Here is a 22,973-nt window from a genome sequence, read left to right on the forward strand (position 1 = left end):
AAGACGGACGGACACAAGAAAATTAGAGATTACTTGTGATTCTGTAGATTTAAAGAAGGACTCTCTTGAAAAGGATGAAGTTGTCTTTTTGTTTTGATCAAGTACAATCATGCTGCCTCTTTTCCTCCTGTCTGCCCTGTGGGTTCTCTCTCAGAACAGAAAAATTCAAGATTGTTGAATAGTGTGTCCTACAGGATTTGGTAACATTGGACACCTCGCCAGGGGGTTTAACTGACCTTAACATGGGGCATATGTTCAGCAAGCAAGCTGAAGAACGCATTAATTTAAGATGATCAGTACTGTTCACTAAAAGCTACTGCACTTTTATGTGAGACTGCTCAGTTTAAGCCTCAAATGTACTGCTTCAGGTAAAGTGCGAGGAACAGAACACTACAGGCTTGTTCACTCCGTTCCATATATGGACAGCAGGGTGGAGACACGTACTCTGGTGACATTTCAAGCTGTTTAAAAAAGAATCAAAGCAAGGAACAAGGACCAGGCAGTATCCCAGCTAAAACGGTAACTTTTAAGAACAGTCCTCCTTTAACACTGCAGTTAGATGTTGCTGGGGGACTGGAAGGGGATCCAGGAAGCTGATGTCAGAACTACCAGTAGGATGAAGAGGCATCTCTCTAACTGAGCTGCACGAGGGGACGAAAATTGCAGGCAGATTTTGAATTCATGACATTCGAGGCATGACCTCTACTAGAAGCCCTATGTTTCCACTGCTGGCACAATATTGTCTTGTTTAAACAAAACTCTGGACATGAACCTTTGTCTCTTGCAAACTTTGCAAAACAGACAAGATTTAAAGACAAATACAATAGGCAAGCTGATAATGCTTACAGTAGCGTATTTTCCAGTAAACAAACCTAAAACTGATGACTACTGGAAACTGCTCAGCTCAGATGACAAAGTAAATCAGTGCTTGTGGAAATCAGCAGCAACCTTCAACGAATGGTCTGGAAAGCTATATCCAGGAGAAGAAAAACAACATCTGTAGATCTTCAAAACTGTTTCTTTAGGCTTATTAGCAGGAAGAAGTTGACAGTCTTAATGCATCTCTTTCCACTTTGATTCAAATTCCGTCAGATGAGTTTCTCTGCCAACACACTGAAGTACTTCATGAATCCTGAAAACTGAACTGACACACCAGATTCCCAATAGCGTTCCTCATGCCAAGAGTGTCCCCACACCACACAGAATGCAATTTTGGAGATCTGTAGATGTGCGCACTGAGCTACTGAAAAGGGCAACTGGTTCTTCTCCATCCCAAGAATTCTTATAATTCAAACTAACAAGAATAACTTTATCCTACACTGGTGTCCAGAGGCAGAACACAGGCTGATGTTAGTTGAATCTGAGCTGTTTCCCCAATCAATAAAATTTCTTGCTGCTTTATAGTCTTCAGTGCTCCTGGCCAAGGGAATTATGTCCATTAAGTGTTTGCTCCAAATCTTTTTTTCTGTTGCTGTCAAACTTTTTATCAATGAAAGTCACTGTGTCCAGAGTTGCAGTCTCTTCCGCTGCCATCCACTGAATTACTTGGAAACAGATCAAAGAGGGCTTAACAAACGCAAGAGTCTCTTCTCCATGAAGCAAAAAGAAGAGACACTATGCTGAAAAATCCAAGACTCGTCTATCAAAACACTGAACGTTTCCCTTCGGGATTTTCTTTCACTATAATGAGGGTACACCCATCAGTCTCAAAGGCCTCGACAAGTAAGCTCAGCAGAGTGAAACCAAAAACATGCAAGTAAACATAAGATAAAGCTTGTTAAAATGTCATCTATCCAGCATTTCTGCCACACACGTGGGATTCCCATCCCACAACTTCCACAAGGTATTTTCCATGTCAGTTGCAGCTACATTTTGCAACTGAGATCACCACCTTTATTTCCACCCTTTGAAGAGAGTTCAAACATTACAGCAACTTCACATAAGGAAAAACCTTAGTGTGGGGAGGGCAACCTGTGCCCTTCCTCCATGTGCCTCTTGCACAATGGGGCACTGGAGCCTGACACTTCCTACTCCTTCGAGAACTGCTGGAGTGGTGTTCCAGCTCGTGGAGGGAGGAGAAGTAGCGGGGACAGAGCAAGAATTAAACAATTTATGCTCTCCAAGAGTGCTGGGTGGCAGGAGGAGCAGCAGACAGGTGCGGGGCTACAGTGCCCCAGTGTGCAAGAGGCACGTGGGGAAGAGGAGCAGATGGGGGTCAGCATGTGGAACCCCAGCAGGCCACAGGCTGCTGTGACCCACAGAGGTGAAGGAGGGCCACGCATATGGGCCGCCCACTCTTCATGATTGCCCACCTCTGACTTTGCAAAAAGGAATCTCCTTGGTCTGTCAGTAGTTGTGACCGAATTCTATGTATCACACATACATTTCTACACAGTACATGTAACATTTACATTTTTATTTGATGTTAGAAGGACAAAGTGAGTAAGATACCGACTGGGAGCCAAAAATTCCTAAATTCTAATCTCAGCTCAGCCAACGACTCAAAGGCTACATCTACACTAGCCCAAATCATCAAAATGGCCATTTCAAAGATTACCAATGATGCACTGAAATGCATATTCAGCACCTCATTGGCATGCCACTGGCTGCGGCTCTTCGAAATTGCTGCTTTTCACTGCCGCGTGGCTTGTCCAAACGGGTCCTTTTTGAAAGGACCCTGGGAACTTCGAAATCCCCTTATTCCTATCTGCTGATAGGAATAAGGGGATTTCGAAGTTCCCGGGGTCCTTTCGAAAAGGACCCCTGTCTGGACGAGCCACGCAGCAGCGAAAAGTGGCAATTTCAAAGACCTGCAGCCAGCGGCATGCTAATGAGGTGCCTCACTGGTAATCTTTGAAATGGCCATTTGCACCCTGGCTATTTTGAAGATTTGGGCTAGTGTAGACATGGCCAAAGTGAGGCAAAGTCAGCCATTCTGCACTCCAGTAAGATGGGGATGATTCTCTGTTACCTACCTCTCATGGATGTCAGGAGAATCAGCATTTGTAAAACATGACTAAGTAAGTACCAGGTATTAATATTCCTTCTACAGTATGAAATGTGCCTCCTGAATTCATCCTGGGAAGCAACTCTGTATATATAATCATGTAATGATTATTCTAGATTTGAACAATTTCTTCTGTTAATTGCCTAATAAATACTCATCCCCAAGACTAAGTCTGAATATCAGCATTTCTATTTCTAGCTAGTTAAAATTCCCATGACAATGCAATGGAATAACAGATATTTTTCCTATGGCTGTATGAAGATTCTTTCAGGAAGTGTACGGCACCAAGAAGAGTGTTGTGACAATAATTTAAAAGTTTCAACAGTCACAAACAAGCAACTGAATTTCTCTGGAGGCTGGACCAACATGCATGAAGTAGCAAATGCCCTTGAGGGAGTTCAGCTGCTCTTTCATCAGCCCCACCTCAAAGCATCCCATCATGGTTGTGAGACTCGTACCAGGAAGACTTCCCTGCAGGCCAAGCCACTTTCCCCCTTGCTGGCTTCGTGGCGGCAGCTGAAATGATTTTTCGTTAGCCCTGCAGAATCCGAAATCCTGATCTTGATTTACTGCAGCTAATTTTTAGTTCTGTTCTGCTTTACTGAAGCCAGTTTTCAATAAAGTTAGTTTCATTTTCCCTCTCTTCATTCTCTACTGCACAATTGTGAAAACCGTGGTACCGAGGAGCCATACATAAATTAGCCTGCTTCAACCAATCTATTGCCAGGCTTCAGGACCACCTTTTCATGCCATCAGGATCATTATGTTATCAGGCTTTGTCTATGCTTATTGGGAGATCAATGCTGTGGAGATCAATCTCCTGGGGACTGATTTAGTGAGTCTACTAAAGATCTGCTTAATCAACTGCTGATTGTGCTCCCACTGGTGCCACAAGAATACGAAGAGTAATGAGAGTCGAGAGGAGAGTTTCTCCCATCGACTCCCTGCAGCAGCGACACTGTGTCAACTCATCCTAAGGTATACTGACTCCAGCTACGCTATTCACATAGCTGGAGTTGCACCCCTTACGCTGGCACTGCCCACTATTTGTATACCAGGCCTCATCCTGTGCTACCACATAACTTTCCACAATGCTCAGTATTAATTAAACCATCATGGACTAATCACTTACCACAGTTTTTTTTAGTAGAGTAATACAGAAACCACTATTCTCTAGCCATTACATCTGAAATGGCCAGATCAATATTGAGGAAATATATTGAGAATATATTGGCCTTTAGCAAATAAAAGGTTAAAAGTAAAATTCCAGCAAACAATGAAGTTTGGCAGTGGAATTTTAAACCCTTCTGAACAGAAAACAAAAACAAAAAGCTGAGGCAAATCTGTAATATAGCCACAAGTTGCTACATGATAGGTCCAGTTTTTCTATTGTGAGCCACCCTCAGCAAATCCTGTATAAATCTTTCTGTCGGATGCACCTTCTCTTCAAAGTAACTTAGACACAATTGCTTTGCAAGGAAGAGTCATGAGAGAAATTAGTGTCACTTACATCTTTCTGGTTGGAGTGGAAAAACCTGAGTGCAAAATTGCAGGATTGGGATGCAGCAGTATATTGACCCAGGGACTCTGCATAGCGTGTCAGAAGGTAACTGGAATACAACAGAGTAATTTCAGTTATACATTGTGACACAGTGCCCTGAAAAGATTAACTTCATTAAGGGTCTAACTGACCAGAGAATCAAAGCACAACTTCTCTTCAGATGTAATTTTCAGGGAGTTACAAAGTAATGGGAATTTCTCAATGTTCATCTAATTATTTTAAATAACGTAAAGCTGCAGTGTCCAATATGCTCCCCATTTGCAGTAAAGTATGGTAAGATGTGGCTCAGGAGAGCCACATATGTGGGACGTCCCTCTGGCTGCTCCGTGCACATGCCCCACAACACACCGCGGGACAAGCGCGTGGCTGCAGCAGCAGAGGCAGCTCCTCCAGCCACAGCAGCCACCAGCTGTGGTGTGGCCAGCACGGTGCAGGTTTAGTCCTGGGTGGCTCGCACGGCAGCAGCTCCAGCCGCAGCGCGGTTCCAGCCCGGGGCTGCTCGCACGGCTCCAGTGAGCAATCTCACAGTGTGTGTGGGGGGGAGGTAGAGCCTGGTTCGGGCACGGCGCCTGGCTGAGGGGCGTGGGGTTCTGTTGCAATCAGTTAAATTTCATTTGGACACCACTGATGTCAAGGATCCTCTATTATTTATTTATCATTATTAAAAGCCAACTTTTGCCTAATCACAACCTGCAGGCCACAGAGTTCCTCTTTTCATCTCTTCCAAGGGGTGAAAGTTCTTTCAAGATGATCTCCACACACAATCTTTCCAGGCACTTGTGATCTGTGCGCAAGCCTACACTCACGAAGCTGCACTGCTTTGATGAAGGTGCTCCAAGCTGACGGAAGAGCGCTCCAATCAGCTTAATTATTCCACTTCCCTAGGAGGTGGCAGTTATGTCAGTGGGAGATGCTCTCTTGCCGACACAGCGCTGTCTACACAGGGGGCTAATTTGGTGTAATGATGTTGCTTGGGCTGTGAAAAATTCAGCAACGTAATTATACCAATATAGGTATGCAACAAAAACCAGACCTGAGATTGCATGACCAGCACTGTATGCCAGAGCTAAGCTCTGCTTACATAACAAGAATACAAATGCAAAGGGCATTTTCCAGAAGCAGATCCCTTTTGCTCAGTGGTACCAAGATTTAAAAGTAACCAATATAAAACCACAACAGAAACAAATGGTAGAACCAGGAATGGACTACAGGACAGTGGGAATGAGACCCCTAAGGTTTTACATGTAATACTAACTCACAAGGTACAGTTACACTACAGCAATCTGTCTACAGAAGTTACTGTCGGAAGAGATGTTCCACCAAAACGTCCGTTGACAGATCGTGTCCACACATAAAAATGGATCGATCCTTTGACCCGCTCTGTGGACAAAAGGGCCCCCAGAGCGTCTACACAGCTTTTTTAGGGACAGTTTCTGTTGACAAAACGCATTGTGTGTGTGCACGCTCCATGAGTTTTGTCTACAAAACCTGCTAGTGTAACTGAAGCCACATTCACATAAGCACCTTTTTTCCATCTCACATGCTATTTTGACAAAACCTCACAGCCACATGGCTACCTCTGGAGCCAAATGCAGCACATAAATCAAGGTGGGCAATATATATTCCATTGGGGGGACATTCCCTAGAATTTGGTTAAGTGCTCAAGAGCTGCACTCTTCCAGGGTATGAATGGAGGACGTGTGGGGTCTGCAATGGAGGTCAGGTGAAGGAGGAAGCTTGGGGTAAAGGACTGGAGTGTGGGGGATATCTGTAAGGGAGCTGGAGTGAAAGGGGGCGGGGTTGTGACCTGGGGAAGGGACTGGGGTGCAGAAGGGAGTGAGACCTGGCAGTGGACTATGGTGCAGGGGTTTGGGCTGCAATCTAGTGCACAAGAGGGTAGTGACCTGAAGCAGGAGACTCGGGTCTGGAGTGGGCTACAGGTGGACGAGGAGGTGCAGAGGGTGCACGGGAAGGCAGGCCTGGGGTGCCAGAGGCAGGCTCAGGCCAGGTGACTTACCTGGGCAACTCCCAGCCAGCAGCCCAGCAGATTTCTTAGGCTGGCTCCCTGCCTGCCCAGCCATGGCAGGGGCCATGTGAGTCTGCAAACAGCAACGAGACTGAGGGGTTGGGGGAAGGGTGCTGTGTGCACTGCCTGTGCTTCCAACAGGCAGCCCGCATTGGCTAGAAACCAGCAGCACATGATGCCTCTCCCCACATCCCCCAGGCTCGCAGCTGCTGAAAGAGAGACGGGGCCCTGACAATTTTCTAAAAGGTGGGGGTGGGGCAGGCTGAGACTCCCTGCTGCCTCCGTGTGCCAGATCTGGTGGGTTGACGGACCTCGGCGGTAAGCATGCTGCAAAACCATAGGGCCAGTAGAGAAAATCTGATCCAAGGACGCCAGGATAAATCCCCCCGGCCTCATTAAAAACTCCCAGGGTGCGTCACCGTGAGCCTTTCAACAACGTGTGTTAGTGGGTTGTAAGCGTAAAGGAAACTGAGAATAAAACATTTAGAAATGTTGGACATGGTTAGCAGAGAGCTAACAGGAGCACTTATCTTGAGTTTATACTACCCACCCGATGGTGTCGTGTTGTATGTGCTTGGCATCAAGGCTGGAATAAAGCTCCACAACAGGTTCAAATGCCCCAAGCATGCAGTAAATTCGAATGAGCAGCAATTTGAACTGAGCGTTAGAAGGACTGTGGGTTAATCCTTTTTCTAATAAAGCCAAGGACTGCCACACAGCCATCTCTTCACCTGGAGAGGAAGAGACAAGCACACACAGATGTTAGGGGTGAACACTGTATTTAATAGAGAGCAAGGTTTGAAACTGGCGAAACTATTAACCTGGATTGAAAAGCCTCTCACTGCTCCTCAGACACACTTTCCAGGCTGCCTGTATGTCTCTCTGCTCACGCACAGCTACTTTAAATGATACGTATGGCTAGATAAATTGTATTAGGCTCAGCACCAAAACATGATATGAAGGCATCTTAAATAAAGAATATTACAATTCAACCCGTATGCAGCAGGATGCTTGCCTTCTCCCTTCCCCACTTGTATAGCTGCTCGAAGGAGTTAGTTCAAGGTACCCGGGCTTCCACGAGGAACACTGCTGCCATTCACCTTACAGTGTAAGCCCCACACAACAGCAGCACATGACAGTGAGAATAACACTCTGCTAAGTGACCATTTTGGATTTATGGACTATGATCATATCGGAAGATTAGCTCCCATGGGATGGGGGCTAACTGGGTACTACCTAGCCTCAACAGAGCTGGGAATTTGGGGGCATGTGGCTACACCTGCCCACTTTCCCAGGAGAAATGTAGTGGCTGGAGCCCTCCATGAGATGTCCAAGGGTGAAGGACCCAGGCTTCCCCAGAAAGGAGAGCCTGCAGCTGTCAAAACACCTTCCAGAGGGTAGAAGGAGGGCCACCTTGGAACTCCCTACTCTTCAACCACTGTTCAGCCAAGACTTTGGGGAGATTTCTGTGGCCATAGTCCCATACATTAATATCACGAAAGGGTGAAGTCTTTGCAGCTGCTGGAGTCCAGCAATGCCAGTTGTCTGTAGGAGCTGTTGAATTTCTCTTGAGTGAACAGGAGGTTGTATAGAGGGAAGGGGACAGCAGAGGGACCTGAAGAGAGGCTGGACTTAGAAAAGATGGGGAAGTGCTCAGCAAGAAAGTAATGCTGCAAGGATTCTACCGGGACTGAAAAATAACAAACCTCCAGTTTCAGACAAGGTTTGGACAAGCAAACTCCAGCTCAGAAGAGGATAGATAACCAGCTGGGCAGAGTTGATAGACACCCCTCAAATGTACAGAAGACGACACTTCCTGACCCACCCACCCACTCAGCCCTTCACTCAGAGTGTTGTATCCTTGCCCTCAATTGTTGGTTTTGTTTGTTTTCCAGCTTTGGGGGCAGAGACTGTATCTTCTTATAGATGAGAGCAGCAATACATAATAACTAATAGCAGCTGATACACATCCCTGTTCTAGCCTTAAGTAACTAGATTCCAAGTGAAGCAATTAGAGGAGCGTTTGTAAAATAAGACCTGGACAAGCCTCAAACAGAAGGACCCTGGCTACTCTCAGAAAACAGGAAACCAATGCTACATGACTTGAGAGAGATACTTTCTGGCCAATAAGTAGCTACCAGCACTGAGTTTAGAAGGAAGTGAGGTTCAGCCATCCTGTACCTAGGATGCAGAACACAGTTGCTAAAACAGAAAAATATTCACATATTGTTTTAAGAATAAGACTGTAGGACTTACCTGCCTCTAGCCACATATCAAGAAGCAGGTGAACTGCAAGCAGACAGTAATAATCCGAAAACTGCAATTCAGTTTTCAAACAAGATTTCCCTAGAGAAGGGAAAAAAAAAAGTGTTGCGTAGTACATACATAGTCAAAATTGTTACTTGCACTGAAGGGCTAATCATTTCTTACACAGCTATGCAAACTGGCACCTTTCAGCCCACCAGATATTTCTAAGAGATGCTGACAGATTATTTTTAAAATCCAAAATTTCCTCACTTTTGCTACTAATGCCAGATTATAAAAAGTGAATAAATTGTCAACGTGTTGTTCTTGCTCATTTGTTTTTTACAGCACCCTCACTGTGCACAGTAAAATGGGTCCATTTCACTTTCAGGCTCTTTATACAAGCTAAGCATTGCAGCGTGTGGGTTACAAACCCCCAGATGACTGTTTAAAAACAGTTTTTCAACCAGAAACAAAACAACTACTTTCATTTGGGAAAACAGAAAAATGTTATAAGTGACAAGCTTTTGGGAATTTGGACCATAAGAAAATCTAAATATAAATGAACTGTAATTTCCTACAGGATGAACCTCTCTCATCCAGCACTCTCTAATCAAGCAACATCCATAATCTGTCAGGATTTTAGTTGGATGAATGACCACTTATCATGGGTCTGATGAAGCTTCCCATGGTCCCATACAGCTTGTTTACAGCCACTAGTCCTGGCTCGCAGTGTTTGTGCTGTTATTTACTGCTGCATGACTTCTTAGAGCCCAGTAAGCAGTGGAAATGCTGGTAATGCTGTCAGACAATATTGACCTCCCGTCAGGGTTGCCAACCCCCAGAAATTTCATTTACAGACAAAATTGGAAAAATTTACAAATTTTTTTACAGACATAATTTTTAATACTATTTTTAGATGACATAAATGGCCAAAAGTGAAAAGTAATAGTTGTCATTCATACATCACAAGAACAATATGCTATTTAACTCTCTTTCATTTAGTTAGTCATGTTGCCAATGTGTTGACAATAACTCGGCAGGATAATGTAGATGAGAACATCACGTGATTCAGGTTCACCTCAATCATTGAGCTAAACAAACAACTAAAACATCCAATTTCCACTGCCCCACAATAAAATGGCTGAAGCAGCATGGAAGACATTTAATTGCTATAGAGTAATTGCTGGTTTTTAAATTTTATTGCATTTTTACAGAATTAACAGACACCTAATTTTTTTTTAAATGGACTTTAGGGACACAACCCATTTTGGCTAATTTTTTACATACTGTCAGTAAATTTACTGATGCTTGGCAAACCTGCCTCCTGCGGTCCAGCAAATTCCCTGGTTTGGCATCAGCCAGGTCCTCAGGGTGTTGGACTAGAGAGGTTCAACCTGTACTTTCAAGACATTCTTACCAAACTCCAATCCATGCTGATATCTTAACATCAACTCCCGGACTAAATTCAGCTTTTGTTTTTTGTCAGTGGCGCGGTAGAGACCAAGCAATCTTGTCAGCTGTACCACACACAAGTGCTGTTGCAAAGCTTTGATGTCAGCTGGTAATGCAAGTTTACCCTCTGCTGGTGCTGACAAAGGAATAACCCCCATCAATTGGCTGATGAACTGGAAAGGAAAAACAAATATTAAATTTTGCTGTGTGCTTAGTCACCTCAAGCAACCAGCAAGTCTTATATACATTTCAGGAACTGGGACAGAATGATATGACAGAGGTGTTGCTACCAATTTCATAAGGGAAGTGCAATATGAAGTTAAGAGGACTCAGTCCTGGAGATGGTATGCATCCTGATCCTAAGCATGCAGGAAGCACCAAAAGCCACTGGACTACCCCTGGGCTTTAGTTAACTATGTCTTCAAGTGCTTTGCCAGATTATGGCCAGAATGCTCCATTCCTTGCTAATACAGAGCCCCTAGCAGATATTAAATTGTATTTATTGGTTATTAAAAATACCATATTTATCAGCATCAACCATACAACTCTTTCCAAGGATTTAACTCTCTGAAGCCTGGGTGAGTTAGAATGAAACTTAAGTACTTTAGAGGTTAAAAATGAGTGATTTTTAAAATCACCCTTGTTATGTTACTATTATTTTCCCCTAGCTAAAAATGGCTTTAACACCACAATGATTATACCTCTTCTGAACACGGTCAGATAACATGGGGTTTAAGATGCTGGCAGCAGCCTGTCTATAGTAGGACCACCGACTTTACCACTCCTGGGGGAGTTGAGTCGCCATTAGCAAAAAAGGGAATTTTTTTACCAAAAAACCCCTAATATGGACAATGCCTATATGTAGTTTACATAGATTTTGTTAACGGCCTGTAACTTTTAGTCTAAGTTACATCCCTCATAACTAGCAGTCCTTTAGTACCTTAGACTATCGAGATATTAGGTAATGACCTTTCATGGGCAAGACCCGAAGAAGAGGAGCTTATGAATTTTTGGGGGTAAGACCTACTTCTGTGGTTGTTGCCCACAAAAGCTCATTACTTAATAAATTTATTAGTCTTGGAAGTGCTACAGGACCACTTGTTATTTGTTAAGCTACAGACTAATGCAGCGACCCCTCGGAGACAACTCACATCCCTGAGTAGTAGTACAATGGCCTAGAAGAACAAGGGAATGAGCTGTTGCATCCCTAGCTACTGAAATCATCTACCATCTCCTGACCCTACTGAAAGCCTCTCTCTCAATTTCAGTTTAAATAAAGTAGGTGTCAGATTCTGGGAGAACTACAAATGGCATGTCAGTTAGGTCTCTCAATTGATGCTGATGTGCCCATTCTGTCACTGGGAACTGCTGCAGTGTTATTAGTGCCTGATGCTTGACAGAGACTAAGAGAAAGACATTTTCCTCACAGAGGGTATGTCTACACTAGCCCCAAACTTCAAAATGGCCATCTAAATGGCCATTTTGAAGTTTACTAATGAAGCACTGAAATACATATTCAGTGCCTCATTAGCATGCGGGCGGCCACGGCACTTCAAAATTGACGCGGCTCGCCCAGACAGGGCTCCTTTTCGAAAGGACCCGCCTACTTCGAAGTCCCCTTATTCCCATCTGCTCATAGGAATAAGGGTACTGCGAAGCAGGCAGGGTCATTTCGAAAAGGAGCCCCGTCTGGATGAGCCACGTCAATTTCGAAGTGCCACAGCCGCCCGCATGCTAAAGAGGCGCTGAATATGTATTCCAGTGCTTCATTAGTAAACTTTGAAATGGCCCTTTACATGGCCATTTCGAAGTTTGGGGCTAGTGTAGACATGGCCAGAGTGTTTACCATTAGATGCAGAGCATGTATAAGGATAAACAAGGAGAGAGGGAAGAAGGACAATGTTTAACACAATAGTCACATAAGCCTTATTACCTAAAGGGAAAATTATTCATTCTGATATTTTAGATGAGTCTGAAGTTCATTTTATGGAAGTTTCTCTTCCCTTGATGCTCATGTTTAACTCACTTAGTCTATAGTAGCTGTGCATGTTTATATAGGGAGAATAAACCTCTTTATGGTGATAGACCTTTTGGGCTCTACTTTGTATTGCAGTCTGTGACAACCCAAATAAGAGTGACAAAATGTGATGCCACAAAAAATCAGCAATTTATCAACCACATTTTGCGTTTCCTGAGGATTTTTCCAGTAATAAATACAGAGGGACTTAACCTATCCATGGCCACCATAAGGTCACAGGACACCACAGAGCTGAAAAATAAAGAAAGGTTCCGTCCCACAAAAAGTTACTGAATTATTCCAGCAAAAACCTCTCATGGCAGTGAATGCTCTGTGCCTGAGAGTCATTATGCAGGAACAAACCCCTGTGAGTGTATGTTGTCATCTACGTTATTGAGAACTTTGGCATTCCTGCTTTTCCAGAAAGCCTGTATTGTTTTCCTGGTTAGAATTTTGAATAAAAATTAACAATTCCACATTTTCAGCAATTTGTTTTTTTTAAAAATAATTCCCTCCTTCCCAGGAAGACTTCCTTTTGACATCACCACACTCAAACTCAGCAGTCTCCAGGTATCCCTCTTTTACTTTGCCCAATGCTTCTGTTCTTACCTTTGTACGCTGGGAGGATGGGAGAAGATCCACAAATACCTTGAGATCAGTGAAACAGCAGGGTTTGTCCCCAAATTTTTTGAAGTATTGGAACATTAGTTCTTCAGGGTCCCCTAACAAAGAAACTCCATTATAAAGAACCCAGTTCAATTTAAAATATATCAATTAGAAGCAAAATCAATATAATGAGGCTTGGAAGGATTAAATTTTTATCAGCAAATGTTGATGAGCATCCGTTTCACTGCACACAATATGAAGGAAAAGTATTTCCACTGATGATAAAAATGTGCAGCTAGGCAAAGAATGAAAAAAGCTGTGTAAGAAGACATTAAACAATTAGTATCTGATGCTCCCACCTATACTTTCCAGCATTTGTGGAAATTTAAAAACTGATAAAAATAAGGAAAAAAAAGGCTTAAAACAGGCATTTCCTGTCAAAATTATTTAGGCTTGGTAGAATTCTATATCTAATGAGAAATTTTCAGTTCTAAAAGTATAAATGAACTCATCCAGAGCTGTTTCTTATGTTCAAAGTTAAACAATGATTTACAAACATGATAGCTGTACTTCATATCTTACAGTCAATTAGAAAGATTAACCCATCTGATAAAAATGCGATGGAAAAAAAATCACAACCACCACCACCACCAAGCTACCCACATTCATTAATCTTGTTAATGTTAAACCACATTTAAGAGCACGTTAGACAAACATCTGCAAGGGATGGTAACGTTGGTGCTTGGTCCTGCTGAGAGGGCAGGGGACTGGACTCAACCTATCGAGGTTCCTTCCAGTTCTAGTGTTCTACGATTCTTTTTCTTACTCCACTCGCAAAAAATGGATTTTAAAAAAAAAAAAAACAAAAAAAACCATAACCCCCCCCCCAACTAAGTGCATTTAACAAGTATTATTGGTCCCATTTACAAGGCTGTCACAGTAGTTCCAGGCAGCGATTACATTAGGATGACAACAGGCAAGGATTTTCAAAAGTATTAAGGGATATATGAAAGCACTACTTCCATCGAAAGTCACTGGGCTCGTGGTCCTAAATCTGTTAGATGCCTTTGAAAAGCTCTAAAACACTCTAGAACTGTTATAAAAATTCTACCTGGCATTTATTAAACCTTTCATCACAAGATGCTTTATGCATGCAATCCCTGCACACAGTTTGCATCAGGCACTATGACACTGATGATCCCAGTACAAAGAGCTTGTTCTAGGCCAGTATTCTCTCCCTTAAGGTTTAATTTGTCATCCAATTAGTGACTCTTACCTAGTTTATATTCATCATTACAACCTCTGTGCCGCAAACGTCTAATCAGCTCCAACTTGGCTAAGTAGGGTCCCCGAAGTGGCCGAGAGTTCTGGGCTTCTTCCATTATCCTCTCCTCTACAAACTTCACAGCTTGCTCTGTAGAGTAATGCACTTCTCCTTCCGACGAGCTGCGCAGTGAAAGAAAGGAGCATTGATTTCAAGTACTTTTGCATCATTCCCACTTCTGAGGCACTGTCAGTAAGTGGTCAGGAGGCTTTCGAACCACTCCCTCAAGGCAATCAGGTTCAAGAGACTCTCTGACTCAGACCCATGAAGGTAGAAAGCTAAGGAAGCTCTAAAAAGTCAAAATGAGCACCATATGCCTGCTTCCAGGGGGAATCAGTGCCCTCTTGCAATAGGGACCAGCTTTTACAGCTAAGTAGCTGGGGTACAGCATCTGTCGGCAGCCATTACAACATTTGAAATAGAGAGCTCTACCTTAATATGCATTTACACAGCTGTTTGCCTATATGGAGACACTAAACCAAGGATGGGGAACGGGCATCTTGGGGCCTGGGATCTGGCCTGTCACACCGTTCTATTTTGCCCACTGCAGCCCAGAGTGGGGCAGGCAAATTTGCAGGGTCGAAGGAAACAGGGCATCACACTGCATAAGAGTCCTGCCTGTGCATGTGTTATGTGACTCTGTGGTGAGAGCCAACAGGCCGGAGCAGGGAGCTGAGCTCAGCCTGAGGGACAGGTGCTACTGCCAGCACAAGCTCTCCCTGCTCCTCCCGTTCCCTTGGGGGAAGGGCCCAACCCCCAACTCTCTCAGCTCACCATTGGTGTTAGTGGGTTAGGGGCCCTCAACCATCTTAAAGTTGCCCATCCATGCACTAAAGCAGGCAAGGGCAATAAACAAGTGGCAGCCCGCCAGGGTTAGCTCTTGACAGGCCACCACTATATTTACCTGCACCTCTGGAGGCACCAGGCAAGTGCAGCTCTCCCTCACTGAGGATCACTGTTCCTGGGCAATGAGAGCATCAGGGACCAGGGCCCTGCTTCCCTCCCGCCACTCCCATTGGCCACAAACAGTGATCTGCAGCCAATGAGAGCTGCGATTGCCTGATACCTGCAGAAGCGCAGGAAAGTATGGAGGTGCTGGGGCATGCCAGGGACTAACCCTAGCAGACCAGACCCAACCCATGGACTGGCATTTGCCCACCCCAGCACCAAAGTAAAACAATCAGTGGACACACACTATAATTTTGACATCTACAGTGTGAAGAGAAAAACCCCCACAAGGACAGTAGCTGACTTACTGCTCTCCTTCTGCCGGAGGAGTCCAAGAGCTGTCAATGAGTTGAAAGACTGAATCAAAGTATGTTATATAGAACTGCCAATCATCTGAGCTAAAACAGGCAAAGAGCAAAATTAAGGAAAGTGAGAATAGTATTACTCACATGTGCATGTTTACTCCACTATACAAACAATCAGAAGTATTAAATCACATAGGCAAAAAACACTAAGAGCCACTGCCACTAGAAAATGTCCCATCTGAAAGGGACACTGTTATCCAGGAGTTTCTAAAACCAACATATTTCAAGAAATTCAAGTTTCTGAAACAGCTTGTATACAGATTTACATTTCAAAAACTTTTTTTTTTTATAAATTTTAAAAGGGACTTTGACTCCCATTAGCAGTGACAAAAGCCTAACGTAAGAGTGCTAACATAGGCGCTAGGAAAAATATCCGACCACCAGTGTTCCCTGTAAGCTGAGCACTTGGGTGGTCGCCCAGAAGAGATTCAGGTGGCTGCCCAGCTGATTAATGGAGCTCCCACAGCCAGCAGCGTGTGTTTCTATTGGTAGCTCACACCAGCACACGCCTTGGTACACATAAAACTTATTCTGTACATGGATGGAAAGAAATTAAAGGGAACACTGATGACCATTAACAAAGCAGTGAAACTGAGTATGTATGAAGTGCTGCAAAATGCATAAAGTAAACTGATAACTTCATTCATAGTAAGTGACCTTAGTTGTTCTCCTCTACCCTCAGACGAACATGATTTTTCTAAGCTGATGCACTGAAGTCTCCTCAGGATTTCCATTATAGTTATTGTTCAACCTTTTCTTAAAGATTTTTTTTCCTGCTCTCTTGGACAGCAGCTTCAGACAGGATCACGACAATCTCATTAACTATGCCTGAGTCCTTACAACAAACCCTCACGACAGCTCAGAGGCAGATCTGATCCATCTCATCTGCTCTGTTCTGATTTAATGCTTCGTTCAAACCAGCAGATGCATTTCCCAGAACAAGTCTACACTACTGTGCTAAAGGGGTGAAGGGCACCGATACAGCTCCACAACGGTAGCTATATTTGGTAAAGACAGAACTCCTCCTATCTCCTCTCTCATCAGAATATTTACTCCATATCTGTGAGAGGAGGAAGCTGTGTCTGTGGGACAGTCTCACACCTAACATCAAATGTGGGCACCATTTTAAATCAGCATAACTTGTGTTACCCAGGGCTGGTGGGGGATTTTCATACCCCTGAGCAAGGTAAGTTACATTGTCTTAAGTGAGTGATGGGCAAAATACAGCCCATGTGCCATATCTGGTGCACCAAACAGCTACATCATGCCTACTGCCATCCTGAAGCCAAGCAGGAGCCCCAAGGCATGGTTTCTGATTGCTGCTCCCCTGCACACTACTCAAAGTGGCCTGTTGCGGGTGTGATGTGCTCTTCTGACTGCACCAAGCTTTTAAAGGTGCAGGGACAGCTTTCGTGCACTGCCTCTGCCCCCAGCAGAATCATACAGCTCCCACTGGCTGGAAACCAGCCAATGGGAACTACCTGCATTGTGCTTGTGGCACAGGCAGTACAGAGTACCCAACCCCCGCCCCCAAGCCCAGGGCTTGCAGAATGCCAAGCACACGGTCCTTGCAGCTGGCTGCTTTGAGCTGTGTGTTGGGGCACAGAAGGCAGGAAGCCTGCTGACCAGGAGCTGCCTAAGTAAGTACCTTCTGGCCAGAGCCTGCACCTGGTACTCCAGGCCCGTCCCTCCCCTCATCTCTCTGCTCCTCCTCCTGCACACCTGCCCCAGGTCACAACTCAAACCATCCGCACCCCGCCTCCTGCAGGCATGCACCCTCCTAGACCCTGCACTCCAATCCCCTCCCCCAGGTCACAACCCTTCCTTCTCCCAGACTCCTCTTCAGACCCCGCACCCCAATACTTTAGCCTGAGCTCCTTCTGCATCCAGCCTCCATACTAGACCCTGCACCTGCTCCACTAACATTATGGAAGAGCGTGTCCCTCGACCAATTACCAAATTCTTTGAGCCACTCCCCAGCAAAATTATTGCCCACCCTTGCCTTAAGCAGTAGTATAAATCAGTCCCAGAAAGAATCCTGGCAGATTAAGAGAACTGGGATGTAGGAAATAGTTGTAGGAAACAGTATTCAAGTACAAGTTTGCATTTTTTCCTGAAAATTTGCATGCTGGAGAGCAAGGTATGGAGCTCTGGAAATAGAGAATTAAATTAGTTTATTTCAGAAAAGCACATGTTGCGTAACTCACTTGTTCACTGTGAAAGTTAGCAGAGCCTCTGTGCGAACTAATGATAATTTGCAGCTATATCACCTTTCATCAGAAGATCTCAAAAGCCTTTTCAATCTTTCAGTCTCAAGCCTTGAGAGAAAAGTAGCTGAGGTGAAGGGACTTGTCCAAGGCCACAGGGTGAGTCAGTAGCAGAGGTGGACCCACCACTCCACCCTAACTTTTTTCTACCTCAACACTACACATGGGCTCCATAACAGGAATGAAATAAGACAACTGCCCGTATTTCTCATTTTCAGTTCACTTACTCACTCACCGCCCTGACCCCCCCCCCGCCCCCCCCAAAACCAGCAGCTAAAATTTCAACTTACTTTTTCAGAAGCAGCCGCCTAGACAGTGCGTTGCATTCTGGCCACTTGCACAGCTTCTTATACATTGCCATGCACTTATTCTCTCGACTCTGGAGCTCGCTGGTCAACTTCTCTAAATCAGAAAGAGTGGTGAATTTATCTCACCCATCCTTTTTCTTTAACAACCTTCAGAATAAAACATCTTATCCTAGGCAGGATGCAAAAAAGAAAAACATTTGTCTCTGTGACTGGCGGGCCAGGAACAAAGTCCAGGACCAATGCCAAAAAGCACTACTAAACCAAGAGGTCAGTAACAGATATTAGGTCCTATGTCTTGCAGATCAATGAAGCTGGAAACGAGGGTTTCATTACTGAAAAGCTGGGAGTCCTAACATTTAACTATTTGTAAGGACTGGTACCGCAACCAATGAGACAGTGCTAGAACTCTTTGCTGGATTGGCACATACTTTCCAAGAGAGAAAGTACTGATCCCATGATTAGAAAGAAAACATTTTATGCCTGATTATTGGTCAATACATGACATAAGGAGGGACTGAAACTATTAAAGCTATCTTCTTAATAACACAACTACTGGTTAAACACAGTAATAAATTGCCTAGGGAGGTTGTGGCATCTCCATCATTGGACATATTGAGAAGCAGGTTAAATAGACTTTATTAGGGATGGTCTAGATGGTGCTTGGTCCTGCCGTGAGGGCAGGGAACTGGACTCAATGATCTCTCAAGATCCCTTCCAGTTCTAGTGTTCTCTGATTTTGCTCTCTTTTTTCTATTAGAGATATGGCTCAGAAGCTGCTGGGCCCAAGGTGCAAAATCCTCATTTGAAAGTACATAAAACTGACTGCAGAAATGTAGAGTCTGACTAGCACCTTCCTCTTCTGGCTGATCTCAAGCTACAAATGCATTTTTGTAGTAGAAAAATAAAGCCCCAAAATCCTCCAGGAGGAAGGGACATAACATCAGCCCAAGCAACACGGATTCTAAAATGGTAGCTGTTAGGTGATATGCTGGGATTTTGTGGCTCCGGTAATGTTAATCTGATCGCTGCCCTTTGTACAACATGCTGCTACTTTAACACAGATAAGGAAACTGATGATGCAAAAGCTGCTGATTGTAGCGAATAATACCATAAGCAGTCTGATGAAACGAGGGGGACAATTCATCTTGCCCAGTAGCAGCTGCAGAATTGGATTCAACGTGCATTACTGGTATGCGTTAGGTTAATTTACAGCTATCTTTAAACTTGTGCGTGGGCAGATCAATTCAATCGCCATAACACAAGTTCCCAACTGGGGCAAAAGCAAAAATACTCCACACAGCTGGGGTTGGTAACTGACTGAATGCACTGAAAGGTAAATTACCTCCTAGTTTTCCTCTAACAACATCCAAGGCTTCCTGATACTTCTCCAAACGCTCCAGTATCATGTAGTAAAGTTCAACCTTAGAAGAGAGAGATTTGGATACACTGACATAAGCAACTAAAACAAGCGAAGAGTGTTCAAAAATAAAAGCAGTTTGTGCTTCTGTTGATAGAAAGAGGAGAAAAAAATAATCAATGTTGCCTGCAAAAATTTTTCCAGGAGGAAAATGCAATAATTTAACATCCAAGGAATCCCTGACGTTAAAACCCTACACAGGAATCACTTCACCTAGGAATGAACTTGTCGCAGTTCCACACTTACCCTCACACTTCCTTCCACACCATTTCATTCCATATGCACTATAGTCTCTGCCTGTTTCCTCCTCTCACTCCTTGTTTCACACCTTGCCTCATGTTAATGCCTGAGGGAGTCTCCTACTTCATGTGCACCAATCATGCTCTCCTTTCTCAACAGCCCTGCTCAAAACTTCCATTGGCCACAGGGCCAACTGAGCAGATAAGTATATTGCTGATATTTCCCCCACCCCCTCTATGCATCAACATTGCTGCCCTGTTCAACAGAAAACTGGAATCTGGTTGATTTTTACTCATTTCACTGTGTTACTGGTTATTTTTTAACCTCGTGACCTCCCAGAAAATTGTTATATCGGTTCTTTTGAATTGTAACAGCAGGGAAACCTGTTGAATTAGCAATGAAAATCAATTTTTAAAAACAAACCTGATCAACGTTTCTTTTGTCTCCGATGTTTCTGCACTGTGCACGACCACATAACAAAAGCTGCTGACCATACTGCTTTGTTTGACCAAGAGGAGAAACCCAAAGAGCATGACCAGTATGTATAACAGCAGCAAAAAGGAAACGGGACGTGTATTTCACTGACAGTCCCTTGAAAGACTCTTACCATTTTATGTTTTGCCAAAGCCAGCTCTTGGAAAGTTACTACCGTGATGGTCTCGAAGACTACAGGTTGAACCTCTCTTGTCCGGCACCCTCGAGACCTGACTGGCGCTAGATAAGAAAATTTGCCGGACCACGGGAGGTCAATATTGTCTAGGCCCTTAGAAAACATTTAGGGGTAAATCAGAGGTAAACAACAGCACGGAACCAGAGAGCCAGGACTCGTGGCTGTAAACAAACTTTATGGGACCATAAGAAACTTGGCAATACCCATGATAAGCGGTCATCCAGCTAACTAAAATAATGTCAGATTACGGATGTTGCCAGATGAGAGTGTTCTGGATTAGAGAGGTTAAACTGGTACTGTTTTTTATTTGAACAAGCTGCATAGTATTTTTATTAAACTTGTGGTTATGTCTCCACTACAGCCATCTGTCACACTCCCTTAGACAAAGAGTTAATGGGCACAAAACAGACATAAAAACACTCCAGATCCACAAACCAGTTAGTCAACATTTTAATGGAGTGGGCCATTCTGTTAATGACTTGAAAGTTTGCGTGTTACTGAAGAAAAATTTTCACACTACTCTAGAAAGGGAGACTGCCAAACTGTCTTTTATATTCAAATTCGGCACATTAACACGTGGTTTGAACCAGGATGGGAATTTTCTGAGTCACTATAGGGGCTCGTTTGCATACTTGGCTTAACCTAATTCTTGATCTCCCCCCCCACCCTCTGATTTGCTCACCTTGATCATTTTTTTCTGATTTGTCCACCTTGACTACTGTTTTTGGTTCTCTATGCCTTAAATATTGAGTCTGTTCTGGTCTGGCTACGGTCTGAAGAAGTGGGACTGTCCCACAAAAGCTCACCTAATAAATTATTTTGTTAGTCTTTAAAGTGCTATTTGACTGCTTTTTTGTTCTGTCAAAAGACGTTATTGTTGGAGACATGTTCCGACAAAAAACTTCTGTTGACAGATTGCGTTCAGACAGCAAAGCGGATCGAAAAAGCAATCCACTCTGTTGACACAGTGCGGCTGGATTGCCCAGCCACTCTCTCGACAGAACAGCCTATAGGAAGCACAGCAGACAGGGCTGCCTGGTGACCTGGAAGCCCTGTCTTTCAATAAAGGGCCTCCTGGAGCATCCAGGTGACTTCCCCCCGGCCCCAAAAGATTCTGTGGAGAAAGGCATTCTGCCTCCTCGGGGAGAGGCAGAAGGCTGCTGACAAAAGTGCAACGTTCTGTCGATTTACTGCCAACAGAATGCATTTTTAGAGTAGACTCTCTGTGTGTTTTAATCAACAAAACTCTCTAGCGCAGATGTAGCTTGTGAGTTCTTCTGAGACGTGAAATTGGTTTTTATCCTAGGGGGTCTTAAACATTATCCATAGAGCGGGTCACAATTTTGTAGAGGGTCTCATACACCATGTGCTTTCTAGTCATGCACCAGCCACGTTCCTTCATGCTAGCAATCACATCACATCTCTGTGGCAACAGCAGCAATTGTTTCCCTTGAACAGGAATATCTCGAGCTGTTTTTATTGAGAGTTACCACCTGGAAATGGAGAGCCCACACTGCCCAGCCAGATTCTCCTGGATCACCAGCAAGCGTTCTACTTTGTGTATTTATCAGTAAAAGAAGATTACAGCCTACCATAATGGGAATGAGACTCAGTGTTAGTCTATACAAAGTCATTAAGCAATACAGTTAGCCCAACATAAAGCTCATAAAATATACTACTGATGAGCAAACCAAACAGAAAATATCTGCGAATCTTACTTCAGCCTCAGCTTCAATCTTATCCTCCTTCACCATTTTCTCCACCATTCTTTCAGCTAGGGGTAAAAACATAGTTTTGGAGAGGTTTTCATCCTGCGCTGAAATAGACTTGGGGAGAGAAAAGAATTACTGTAGCCTTTCATCAGCCTTTCCTACTGTACAGCTCAAAATTAACTTTTTTATCAGAAGGTAAACACAGCACGTACAAAACCCCCAAAAATACCCTTCAGGTCTACCCTCACTTGGGCAATATGGGCACAATGGTTCGTAAAACATGCTGCTGGGTAAGCACCTGATGAGCCAATGAAATGCTCACACTTCACAATTTGTCTCCGAGCAACGTAAAAGACACTGTGTTATCAATGAAAATACAACAACCATTTCATGAATTCATTTCTTTCACAACCAAATTTTTCCAAGGCTACAAATATTGTTTCTGGGGGATTTTTTTTTTTTTGCCTGATTAAGGTTGTATCTACACTAGCACTTCTGTTGTCAGGGGGTGTGGATCTCGCCCCCACCCAAGTGAAATAAATCTCACTGACAAAAGTGCAGCTGTAGACAGTGCTCTGTTGGTGGGAGGTATGTTCTTGCCAACCCAGCTACCGCTGCTCGTTGGGCATGGTTTCTGAACCTCACAGAGAATACAGATTTGAGGAAGGCTCAGTCTTTATGCTGCCAAAGCACAAAAAATTGTAGCACCCTACACTGCTAGCAGGCAGCCAGCCAGCTTATTCAAGAAAGTTATCGAGTATTCTTCATAACGTATCACCACTCAGAACAACTCAGTGCTATCAGTA

The 22,973-nt window shown here is 43.9% G+C and overlaps 1 protein-coding gene across 2 annotated transcripts in view; it reads right to left on the reverse strand.

The window, feature by feature from the left end:
* Positions 1 to 22,973, reverse strand: part of NAA25 (N-alpha-acetyltransferase 25, NatB auxiliary subunit) — a 49,998-nt gene that overhangs the window by 14,786 nt on the left and 12,239 nt on the right. For both annotated transcript variants that reach the window (XM_075012477.1, XM_075012476.1), the window contains 10 exons: positions 22,174 to 22,281; positions 19,471 to 19,549; positions 18,111 to 18,222; positions 15,497 to 15,586; positions 14,193 to 14,362; positions 12,920 to 13,032; positions 10,259 to 10,466; positions 8,851 to 8,940; positions 7,145 to 7,325; positions 4,518 to 4,617 (listed from right to left, as the gene is read on the reverse strand). In XM_075012477.1, the coding sequence (XP_074868578.1) occupies positions 4,518 to 4,617; positions 7,145 to 7,325; positions 8,851 to 8,940; positions 10,259 to 10,466; positions 12,920 to 13,032; positions 14,193 to 14,362; positions 15,497 to 15,586; positions 18,111 to 18,222; positions 19,471 to 19,549; positions 22,174 to 22,281 (1,251 nt within the window). The remainder of the gene's footprint in view (positions 1 to 4,517; positions 4,618 to 7,144; positions 7,326 to 8,850; positions 8,941 to 10,258; positions 10,467 to 12,919; positions 13,033 to 14,192; positions 14,363 to 15,496; positions 15,587 to 18,110; positions 18,223 to 19,470; positions 19,550 to 22,173; positions 22,282 to 22,973) is intronic.

This window comes from Carettochelys insculpta, chromosome 18 (genome assembly GCF_033958435.1).
Source record: "Carettochelys insculpta isolate YL-2023 chromosome 18, ASM3395843v1, whole genome shotgun sequence".
Classification (NCBI taxonomy): domain Eukaryota; kingdom Metazoa; phylum Chordata; order Testudines; family Carettochelyidae; genus Carettochelys; species Carettochelys insculpta.